Below are 12,622 nucleotides of genomic sequence, written 5' to 3' on the forward strand. Positions count from 1 at the left end.
CTTAGTGTTGAGGCTGGGTTTTATTCTTCTTAGGCAACAGGAGCTTCTCACTGGTAGGAAGGTAAGCAATAAAGATCACTGTAAGTTTATGCTAACACTCTACTTGGGAAGTATACAGTAATCTTTCTTTGTGAGAAGTGAAACTATGACCAGATTCAGCGCCCAGCCCCTCCAAGTAAACGTGGCATGCGGTTCCAACTATGGATATTAAGTTAAAAGGAAAACAAAAAGGGTACATGGTAATGCAGATGTTTTAATCCTGGTGCTTTATGTGGCTTCAAGCTAGCATACTTATATCTGTTCTTTTTCAAGACAAGAATTGTAGTTACTATGTAAATTTTTCAATTTCTAATACTAATTTTTCCCTGGCCTTCCAGTAGAAGAGGCAAAGTGTTCCAGAATCTCATGTTTCTAGGGAGCCTCTTTTGTAGAGTTGCAGTGTGGAAAAGAGATCGAAGACCTTCCTCCAAATCTCATTGCTATAACTCCATTTTTGTAAGAGTGTGTTTCGCTGTATTTCATGGAAGCTATTTCGGTTGTGAATTGTGCTTGTGATGTTACATACGGGACTATTAAACAACAACTAGAGTACTAAAGAGAACATGCCTGTTAGCTGGTTTACATTAGGTAAAGCGTTTGGATGTATATCTTTATTAGATATGGTTTCAATTTCAGTGTCTGTAGTATTCTTAATCTGGATTGCAATTCCACAAGCTCAGTTGTTGGAAATCACATTTGAGAGGGCTGTGGGCTGGGAAGTAGCTATTTTCTTAAGGGGGCTGTGAAAAAAGAGCTAATATTGCCACCTTTGCAAAAGTTAGCCTGTGCAAAATCCCTGGCTGCTTTTGTGCTAGGGATATGGCTAGCCTATATAAGTTAAAGGCAAGCTGTAGAGTTGTTTCAACAGATTCCATCATTGAAATACCAAATTCAGTCACTTCAGTAACTGCTAGCTTTTTATTGTTTTGAAAGCACCAACTACAACTTCCAGCTTTAGCCAAGAACAGCTGAGGTGTACCTGACTTGTTTTCAAAAGTGGGACGTTTCAACTTTTGTATGCAAATTGGGATTAAAAATTAATAAAAGAAGCCTGGCAACTTTAAAAAATACGAGGATATAGAATTTTACGTTTCTACTGACTCACAAAATTGGAAATGCTCGTAACACCTTTTTCTACAACCAGCCCTTGGGTAAAACTGTTATTCAGCCAAAGCGTGAAGCCCTTCTGGGCTGTGAATGATGGGAACTGTCCGAATACCTCCATCCCTTTTTCCTCTGCCAGATACTTGGATGCCTGGGCTTGATGTTGCAGCTGCAGCTGTGGGTGAAGGGTTAAGATACAAAACAGTGACTATGACTAGAGGCAAAAGGGAGGAATGGTTCTTCCCAGAAGCAGTAATTGCTGTTCTCCACATGACTCATTCTCTTGATTCTGTAGTGGTAGCAGAGCAAGGAGTTTCTCTCTCAAGAGCTCTTCCCCGAGTCTTCATCTTGGTATTGCTCCTTCATATTTTAGGATGAAATTAAAACTTTTGGTAAAGAAACATTTTCTGCCATTTTCTGTATGCTAATTTTTTTCCAGTAAAGCTAATGCTTTCAGTGGCTTCGGTAAGTTCTTTCAGCATGGCTGGAATTTCATAGTAGCTGCAACACTTGTCTGTACCTTGCTGTTGGCTCTAGTCAGTGTTAAAAATAATTTTTAGAGGAGACAAATTAAGGCACGTGAGCTCCCTGACAATCCTCTATGAAATTTTCTGTAAGCTGAACTGTCCTGTAACAAGTGCGCAGGTACAGAGACAGATCAAGCTTTTAGGCAGCATCAAGACTTGTTTAGGTTGCAATAGTAGTATGGAGTCGATACTTTACTGCATAGCCTGTCACAAACACAAAGACACCCATGAAGTTGTGCAACAGGAAAATCCAATACATCCTAAACTTTATTTTTTTAAGGAAATAAGAAAAAACTTGAGCTGATATGTAAGGTTTGCTGTTAGTTTCATTATGATTTCTAAATGAAGCAATGCATTTTGCATTAAATACGATACACTGGTCTCTTTCTTTGTCCCTCTGAATGATGAATAGGTCAATTCTTAGGATTTTTTAAGACGATAAAGTATTTAACATCAATGAAGATTCAATACAGCCTCAGCACTTCCAGTATCCTCCTTTTGGAGGATTTTATTGCTTAAAAGTAATATTCTGGTCTGACTTTGTGGTTTAAGAGTTCTTTGGTGGACAATAATTGTCTTTTGCTGTGTGTTAATTAGCTTTTATTGATGTGGCATTTCTTTCTTTGTACTGGAGATACTGAAATAACTGCATTTTAGAAAAACTGTTTTCATTTCCTTCTTTTGGAGATAGAGTTGGAACAGATTGAGCTTGGAGACAAAGTCTTAATTCAATTATGAAATGTTGTGTGTTGATGGAGCGTAAGGAGGCTGTGATATGTTTGCATCAGTGTAACATTACTGCCTTCATTAGTTTTGTCCAAAACATTAACCTGTATTTTATTGTAGAAGTAGAGCCCATTGAACTTCTTCCTGACACCTAAAGCACATAGTTTTGCAAATCAGCCTTCTTAGAAGAAGGAGATGAAGGATTCATTTTCAAGCATCAAGAAGCTCGGTTGAGCAGCTGACAGTGCTATTCATATATTGCACACAGAGAGACTTTATTTAGAAGAAATCAGTAAAATAATCTATAAGTCTAGGCAGGAGAATCTCAGGGTCACATGCATAACCACATTGCCCTGCCGTCACCAAATGATACTTTGTTCCAATTTCCTTCTCAAAGCAAAGCTCCTTATGCAGCAAGGAGGTATTCGGGGGTTTTCAGTACTAGTGCTGTCAGGATCTGTGGTAGAATGTGGTCTGAATAATAAATTTGCAAGTGATAATAGCAAGTCATTATGGATAACTAGGAAGGGAACAGGAACCATTCAGTTGATTACTTTTCAGATTATGTACCTGTTAGTGTTGTTGAGCTTTTTTTGGTTTCTGTGCAAATGGAACTTCAATGCAAGGTTGTAAAAGCTGGTTTGTGTTCATTCTCAGAATGAATTCAACTACAAACTAATGCTTATTTCTGGTTGAAGAAAATCGGTATGTAAAATATAGGTTATGATTTCAAAACAAATGGTGTGAAATGACTGGTATGGCTAAAGTAATGGCTTAACTGATGAAGACTCAAAGGAATAATATCAAAAGAACAGAGTTCACTTGTAAGCAGAACTGCCTATAGTTCTGCACAAATTTAGTATTTTATTCCTTGATGAAGTTAATCAAGGCCAACCAAGTATATTTCTACCAGTGTAATGAGTATAAAATTCAGAGTACCAATTTCCCCAAAAAATGTACAGAGTATGTAAAGCTTTTTAAAAGGTGCTTGCATTCAGGTATTTCAGAAATTATTACTGAAAAAAATGTTTATCTTTAGCTGTATGCTGGAAGTGTTTAGGTGTCTTAAATTTTTAGCTCACTGGTTTGTAGTTAACTGTTTTGACAAGTCCACCACTATATGCTTAAACCCAGAGTGACAGAGCTGACCCTATTAAATGATCATAGTTTTCTACAGTCTGGTGATTAACAGGCTTTGAACTTTCCTGGCTTTCTTAATCCCTTCTAATCATTTAAACCTATTATTGTTTTGACTTCAATTTCAAAAGCCTTTTAAATCTGTCTTACAATATTAATAGCTGATTAAAGTCTTGATTTCCAACCATATTATCTGTAGGGAGTCTATCTTATTACACTGAATAATTTAGAAACAGCTATTTAGGAAAACGTTGATCAAGAGGTATCAGGGGAACTGCGAAGAAACAAACACCAGAGAAACTATACCTAGTAATGTTTATATTTAAATTAGTGATCATATCTGTGCAAGAAATTGGGAAAACAAAATGCTTCTAATTCATGACATCAGTAACTGTATTCTTTTTTTCTTCTAGGTTTCAGGAGTGTAATTTTAAGTTAATTCTGTGTTGAAATTTAAATCCATCTTTCATAATGAGTATTGTGGTAAAATAATCTTTCTGCAAATATTTTTGGGATCCCTTTCACCCAGAAATTCCAAGTTATGTTTTCTGGAAGACAAAGGTTTGCATAGGGATGGGATGTAGCCAAATAAGACCCCAGTCATGCTAGTATGCAGGAACTGGCTACTAATAATTGGGTAAAAAAGAGAACACCAGAAATTCCTCTATGGGTTCCAAGGTGGTCCTTCACTCTTGCAGCCCTGACAGTTCTATTCCAGTAGCGGTGTTTAAAATCTGGAGGTTTTGTAATAAATGAACTGGCCCAGCTCTGTGGTTTGAACTGCACTTAAACTTTTCCTTAAGCAGATGCTTTGGTTTTGTTAGGCAGTGTAATTCTCTGCCAGGACAATATTACACGCTCTTTCCCTAATTGGACTTGATTTTTTTGTTTTGTGAACCATGAAGTAATTTCTTTTCAACAGTCTTCAGATGGAAGTTTCTTAACCTTGTTATTTTTTCATGTCTCTGTCCCACTAACACTAGTGTGTGCTTTACTCCTACCTACATTTCTTCTTCCCAAACTAGATGTTTTAGCTACAAGTTTTTCTGTTTAAAAATGGAAGGGGATCAAATAATAAGGCTGACTGCTCACTCCGAGTTTTTTTTTTCTCATTTTTTTGTTTGCTCTTTCCTGTTTCTGTATTGAAGTAGTTCATTGGTGTCTTCAGTGTTTGACTTAAGTTGAAAGGTCAGGTTGAGTTAGTTGCAGATTGTGACACTTGGTTCCCCCCCTTAAAAGTGACTACTCTGTGGGCTGCCTTTACCCCTGCCCCTATTTTTATTCTTCTTATTTACCTACTTGGCTCTGCATGTGGCTGTATTTTGAAGTTACTATTTGAATGGGTTCATCTTACTGTCTGCTAGAAAGTTTTGTTGTCGTTACATACCCTTGTCAGTCCGCTGTCATCTGTGGCTTTCAGCAGTAGCTACTGTACTTAACTCTGGATCACTCATAAATGTGTGGCATAGTGTTGGGTCTAGTGCTGATCCATGCTGAAGTCCATCCGAGATGCACATTTTCTCACAGCTGTAGTACTTTCCTAAAGGAATGTCTGAAGAGTCTTTTAGGCAGTTTCATCTTTTGTTGGTATGGAGTGGACTATTGCAAAACTTAGATTTTTCGGAAGCAGGCTTTCTTTGGGATTGTATTGCTGTCATACGATTCCTTTTTAATCTTTCAGTTTTTCAAGGAAGAGATTCTGTACTTGCATTTTGTATTTGTCAACAAAGCAGTGTCTACTCGGTAAGGAATTTTTCTAAAATTGTCCAAGTTGTACAAGGTCATCCTAGAGTAACCATAAATGATGATCAGCTGTCATTAAAACCAGAAACTAATGTAGAAGGGGTCCCTGTTTTGCTGTCAATTTGAGGCCAAGAAAGAATGTGAAAAGGTGGGGGGACACCAGTGGGCCTGTTACGGAATAGGAGAGAGAAATTCTGAGGGAATGGGGAGCATGGCGTGCCTTTCAGATGGTGAAGGTGGGAGACTATAGCAAAGCAATGGAGGAATTTACGGAAAAAATGAAAAAGCAAATGTGTTAGCTGGCAGAATAAAAGCAGTGCTGCAAGTCAGGCAAGGGACTGAGACTTTCAGGATATGAATCAAAGCCCTTTACTGTTTGGTGGTTTGGGGTTTTTTCTTTAATGGAAGGGAAAAAAGCCTTAAAACAAATATTTGGACAAGGATGCATGTATATGCCATTACACAAAACTTTAGTTTTGGTTTAGCTGGTTGCATCTGGTCTATGATTAATTTAGCTGCTGAATTTACACATAAGGTGTGGTCTGGGTTGTGGCTTTTTTGTTTTCATCTTGATTTAGAAAATGCAGAACCCCTAGAATCTGGCTTAGAAAGCTTAAAGTAATGATTTAAGTGAATACAAGACATGGTATTTACACTCCATATTTGTGTCCATGAAAAAGATTACTAGGCTAGTCAGAGGAGTTAAGGCTACGTTAGATTTGACTGAAATTTCTGAGCAACTGCAGCCTTGTCAAAAATCGAGAAATACTGCCTTGCTTTAAGTAGTATTTTACTACAGCAGGAAAAGCAGTTCGCTTAGTGCCTTTTGATCTCTGTATAGATCAAGTCAGAAGAAATGGAGTTAGTGGTTATGGCAGCATTACTCATTCTGTCTGATAAATTGCAGATGGAAGTTGAGAAGCAGGCTGACCTTCCATACCCATCCCCCATAAATCTGATGTGTTAGAAGTATTTGGGAGCTTCTGCTGGGCTCGCTGTGTGCATTGGTCTGTAAATGCTGATGAGGATGCACTGTTGTAGCAGGTTCGCACATGGCTGTTGTGTTTCTGACCTGAAAGATCTTGTGGGACGTGTTAACTGCGTTTGGTGTAAAGCTGTCAGTACAGTCTGAAAAAGGACATGTGAGCACCGATGTCCCACAGGCTGGTTGTCCTAGTTTTTACAAGATTAATAATTAAGAAAAAAACAACAGAAAAAGGGCTGCATTTCTTTTTTTAGAACAGTCAAAGTAGCCTTAACATCACTTGAAAGTTGAAGCAACATAATTGCTGAATCATTCTTATGGAAACTTTAGATTAATCTGAAATAAAGAAGGCTATGCTGAAGTCCTTAAGGTTTTTTAATGGCTTCGTTGAAAATTTATGAAGAAAGGCTTCTACAGAGCTCTGTCTTAAAAGGTCTTTTCTTTTATTGATGAAGCGTAGCCTAGTATAGCATAAATTCCGCTTGTCTTGTCCACTTGATACAATCAACATGCTTTAGGTCTCTGATGGAGCGGTCACATTCTGTTCCTTTTTTTGATGACTTTTCTGCAAAGTTCAGAGAACATGTTGGAAATCTACCATTTCGTATGTTCCATTTTTAATCAGTGTGGGAAATGCTTCAAACAGTAACTGCAGTAAGGCATGTCAAGTACAATAAGCTTATGGAATAGCAAAGCCCAAGTGCATTGAAAGGGGAGCAAGGTTAGTCAGAGCTATGTACTGTGGCAAAAAGTTCATTATTTATTTGTACATCAAACAAGGCAGCGGAGTGTCTGCACAGATGTGTTTAGAGTGACCAAGGGTGCTTTACTGTTGCAACTTTGTATCACTGAAACAGTTCACATTGGTGGTTAATGCAAAAAAATTCTTAGCATCTTGTTCCTTCACAAGTATTCTTGACAATACTCATGAAAATGTCACTCTGATACATATACAGTTTTTTGTACCTCTTTGTTTCTGGGTAGTGTGCATAATGGTGATTTTTGTCTTTGCTCTTCTGGCCCGAGCAGCAGTGTATAACGTCTGTGCTGATTTTTAGTTTGATATCAGTGCAATTTTTACCTTTTAATTTCTGTGTAAGTTTTTGCTTAGGGGGGTGTATTCAAGTCAGAAATTTTGGAAGGTGAATGAGTTTTGAAGCTATGAAGATCTATTGCCATTTTTTTAAACCTGTTTGCTCATCACCAGTTTTTATTCTGAGTCTTAGGACAAGGTGAGTTTTACCAGCTTTTCAGGAAACACTTGTTCATAGAGCAGATCTGAACTTGATATTCATAAGGAGTTTTTCACCAGTACATATTTAGCGTAGGCTGTGTTTTCTTTTTAATTTGGTTAAGGCTTTGTTAAATTGGATGGTGCCTGAAGGGAACTGTGCCTTATGTCTGTTTTTCACATTAAAAGCGTTACTGTGAAAATGCTGACTACACTCAAAGTACTTAAATTTTCATGTTCTTTCCTATTAGGAGCTGGGAAATAAAAAAGCGTTGAGTTGTAGGATTACTGTTTCAGAAGGACCTTTAAAATGCATTTCACAAGCCAGAGCTGAACTTACACAGGTTATAGTATGCTTAAAAAATGAAAAGCAAACATTTAATATAAACACAAAAAAAATCAAAATTGAGATGATAAACTTGTCAGTGAATGCTAGTGTTGTCGTATACATGAAGAGGAAACGAGTATGTGTCCTTCGTATTTTATTTTTTTTCCCCTGTAGCGCTGTAACCAAAGAGAATGTGGTGGTCAGAGTTGTACCTCTAGCTGTTTTACACACAGTGAAACTTTTCCAAGTGGCCCTAACATTTTTTTTAAAATATATTTAGCTGTACATACTGCCAAATTTCCTTAACACTATTCTGGCTTTATAGTGTCTGTCCTCAGAATGCTTGCAATAATTTTTCAGTTTGGATCTGTGCTACTTTATTTTCAGGCTTGTGTAAAGGGAAAATATTTAAGATAAATGTAGTTGTGAATTTATAATTAATGTTTCAGGGGGGAAGTTTGATATGTATGTATCTGCACATACACCAAATTTGGTTCTGGAAACATAACCAATTAGGAAGGAAGAATGTGACATGAAGTTCAGGTCTGAGTTCTGGTGGAGTTACTGGTTACAGTAAACGAATGAGGAAAAAAGACTGGGAGGGTTCGGGGTAGTTTTGTTTGGAAAGTTGAAACCATCCTTTAAAATTCAGTTCTTTCAAGAGTTTTCTCATGGAAATATATCCGCAGTTTGTTAATGTTCTGGAGTTAGACACTAATGGGAGGCATTCAAATCCGCTTACTCAGCAGGCTAATTGAGGCATCCTGTATCACTATACCCTATTGTAGTCAAAGGACAGAGAGGTGCTTTTCCAGAGTGTGAATTGGAGTTGGGTCTTTGTTTCTTGATGAAACATAGGAGGATTAGCTTGCTCGTTTGTCCTGGTAAGTTAAATGCCTAAACATGCCTTTTTGTAACCGGGTTGGAAAGAATACTGTTTAAAAAAAGACTCCACGCTGAAAAGAGTACTGTAAAGCAGTGTGAAACTTCTCATTTAAACTGTGGTTAGAGGATGGATGGCAGGGTAATGATCTCTGTTAGCTCCTGTATGCAGCTGGGTCACTAGAGCTTTGATCAGAACAGCGTATGTTGGAGTGACTATGATACAATGACACCTAGAGGTCAGACAAAGATGTTGTGGCTTATGGAATTTCTTAAGGAACTGAATTTGGGGAGAGAGCTGCTGTCTTCCAAAAGTGGCAGTTTTACTCAAGGTACAATCCGAGCCCACAGGAGTGTCGGAAGCCGTCAGCTGTGATGCTCGGCGGCTGGGTGTGCCTATCGGGGCAGGCAGCTGCACGGGTTTGGTGGAAATACGCCGCTGTGCAGTGTGTGATTAACTGCTGCGGTTGGGGTGCTGCTTCTGTCCATCTTCATGATGGTGTGCAGCTGCCATTTTGAAGGGGGTGCCTGGAACATTGGCTGCTCTTCCAGTAGATCAAATGTCTGTGAGGGACATAGCAAAGTGTTTAAAGGTAGTGTTTTGGAAATGTACTTGCTATAGTTTGTTTTGACGCGTACAGCCTTGCTGCGGACTTTTGGATGTTTGCATTCTTGGCTCCATTTTTTGAAACAGAATCTTGAGCAGTGATGAAGAGACTGTTAACGTTTTGAAACTGTATCAGTTTGGTACTGGATAGTTGAAAAGAATAATCATTATTTAATGTTCCAGGGTGTGTGTAAGTTTGCATTTCACAGGGCAGAAAAGAGGAAAAAAAAGTGAAGTTGTGGTCACTTCTGTTCCTTTGCCCACTAACATAGCATATTTGTTTCTGTCCTACTTAATAGTTTAATACTAGCTGTGTAAATGTGTAATACATGTACAGTATGTTGTTCTGGTTGCTTAGCTTTGAATGTCCTTATTTTAATTTTTTTGACTGTGTCCTTAGCTTCTATTTTGCACTTACTATCCTTGGTTCCTACTATATTTTTAAGAGAAATTCTCCCAAATCTAACCTTTATCAGTTAGGAAGAGCCAACTGGTGCTTATCAATCTTTCCTACGAAACACATGTTGGGAAATATTATGTAAGCTGTTCAAAGTGCTAGCTGCACGTTTAAATTTATTAAATGCTTCAGCAGCTGTGAATGAAACACAATACACATCCTGTCTTGATGCATAGACTACTAATAAAGTTTGACCTCTACAGGCACATTCCCGTTGTGGGAAATCTTCTTTGACAACTTGCTATCAAAGCAGTATCTTTAGGGGTCAAGGAAGAATATTTGAAAAATGCCGTGTTCATGGTCAGAGAAAAGGGTGGTGGTGAAAAAGGTTAGGTAAGCTGAGGTTCACCAAACGGACTGTTCTGCAAACCTCAGGCATAGCAACTGTGTCCCTCCCGCACCCCTCCATGGTATGCCAGTAACATACCCCATGTGAAAATCACACATCTGTTACACATAATTCCCCACTATGTTACACTGTTTGCATGGTAGCTGACTTCCTAGTCTTAAGTAGTGGAGGCTTTTATTTGGGTTTTTTTCCTCTAAATAACTGGGGGGGGTGGGGGGGGTGGGGGTGGTGGTGGTGTGTGTGTGTCAATTGTGGTTTATTAACAAAAAAAAAAAAAATAATGAAGGAACAAGGAATCTGGAAGCTTGAGCTTGGTATACTTGGAATATATACTTCCATACTTGGAAGCTTAAGTATGGATACTATTTCTTTATCTTCAGCAGATAAACTTGTATTCAGTTCTAGCTGAAGTAGTCTGATTTCTGGTCAGAGGAAAAGCATGCAGTGTTGTTTTTAGTGAAGAATGGTTTTGACTTTATGCGGGTATATTTATTTTTTTTTTTAGTTGGCAAAACGATCTCCACTTACAAAATGGATTGCATATTAGGCAAGGGTATATCTGCCTATGACAGGCAGATCCTTTTAACAAATGACCTGATGTAATTTTAAGTAAGATTGCAGGTTGCATAAAAGGAGTTAGTGTCCATTAACTCCTGAAAGATGTTTCTTTGAGAATTTCCTGGTAGCTCTTTGCTTTTTCTTTGATATATAAGTATTTGCTATCAATAAAATGCTTATTAAGACATGGCAAACAAAGATATTGGGGAGGTGTAGCAGCATTATCAGGAAACTGGTATTGAACTAAGACCCTTTTTCATTAAAGAAAAAGTCTGATAGCGTTCAGTTCAGTACAGAAAAAATTGATTTGGAAGTAAGCGTAAGATCACAAAAGTTAAAATTAGTGGGTGAAAGACTGATAGGATGGTAAACTATGAGGATGACTTGGCAATTGAAGTAAGTGACCTGAATCTGTTATTGAACAGTGTGTTACAGTATAGTCTCTTTGCTGTAAGAGTCAAATGCAAACCCTGCTTTTAGGAGAATGTGTGGATGAACCCCACGGTATCTTGATTAGAAGTGACTACATGAGGGATTTAGCAGCAAAGGGGTAAGTGGATGCAAGTCAGCATGACACTATGGCAAATAACCTAAGGCAGTCTCTGCAGATGTAAACAAGAAAAAAATGGGTCAGTCAGTCAGTGTCTTGTATGTTTGAATGCAGCACTAGTGAGCTTGAGAATGTGTCCGGTGTCGACGCTTGCATTTTAAATGGATGCTGAAAAAAACCAAGTTTCTGAGTATCATCAGAAAATGCTGGAAGGAATAGTGAACATGCATTTTATTTGTTCTTTTGAAACAAAAAATCAATTTACAGGATAGCGTGACTGAGTTGGTTGGTGACCAGAATCTTTCCTCAGGAGTAGTAATTTATGGTTCTGTAGTTGACTGGAGCGAGGACAAAGGGACAGTGGGAGCCTTCTGCAGTGTGAGCAGTTAGCTGTTTGCAAAGTTGTCAAATGCACACTTGACTCTTAGCCGCTTACCTTAGGTATGACTGTCTTACAAACCAATTGACCAGAAAAAAACCCCAAACCCCACAGAAAACCATAACAGTTAAATCTGTGGAATATTTTGAGATGGTGAAAGCTTTTGCTTGGTGGTAGAACAAAAGTGAGGTCACTTCTTTAAGGCTTTCCAAAGCAAGTGATGGTGTGGCCTGCAGCACAACTAGTAGTAGCCTGTGCTGGGGGAGCCTGGGTTCCTCTTCTGGTTCAGACAGTGTAGGCAACCTTTTCTGTTGTCTGTTAGGTAAAGCTAGCAAACAACTTGTCTTTCTCTCAAGCTTCTCGCTTTCATCAGAGGTTGCCTGTATGGACTGCAGAAACTTTCCTTGACAGCCTGTGGTTACAGTATTTTACTTTTTTTTCCTATAGAATATTTCTGGTATAGCTTGTAATAATTTTATTTGGTACAGGGAGAAACACTACAGACAGTTTTAGTGTTCACATTGTATTCCTCACTGTCATGTTTTGTCAGATCCAAATTGAGATCAGTGTACAGTTTACTATGGTATGAAGTGCAATGATTTTGGATATATAGCAAGCCAAAGGATCTGATGTAATCTGAAGCCATAATATAAAGCAAGATTCTGTGTGATGTGAAGTTTGCTTTTCTAAAAAAATTGTTAAACTTTGTTGCTGTCTGTGCAATTCCTGAGGTACCTGAATCAAGAAATATTACATAGTTTATTAATTTGCCAGTTTGAAACAATAAAACTACATTTTATGGTTATATTATCAAAAGAATAACTACTTTGTTTTGTTGTTTTTTTTCTCCCAAGGTATGGGCTGAAGCCAAATGACCAAATTTTGGCAGAGGAGAAGCACAAAGAATTGTAAGTTCTTTTTTACTGATATACATGCATGTTATATGTTCTTTTTTTTTCTATGTATATACGTGTATCAATATTGAAAACCTGAAGTAAAAATTATGTCTTCATAAATAGC

The 12,622-nt window shown here is 37.9% G+C and overlaps 1 protein-coding gene across 2 annotated transcripts in view; it reads left to right on the forward strand.

The window, feature by feature from the left end:
• Positions 1-12,622, forward strand: part of ADK (adenosine kinase) — a 291,562-nt gene that overhangs the window by 23,658 nt on the left and 255,282 nt on the right. For both annotated transcript variants that reach the window (XM_080403196.1, XM_080403195.1), the window contains exon 3: positions 12,457-12,510. In XM_080403196.1, coding sequence (XP_080259322.1) covers positions 12,457-12,510 — 54 coding nt within the window. The remainder of the gene's footprint in view (positions 1-12,456; positions 12,511-12,622) is intronic.

This window comes from Falco punctatus (genome assembly GCF_963210335.1).
Source record: "Falco punctatus genome assembly, chromosome: 9".
NCBI classification, from domain to species: Eukaryota; Metazoa; Chordata; class Aves; order Falconiformes; family Falconidae; genus Falco; species Falco punctatus.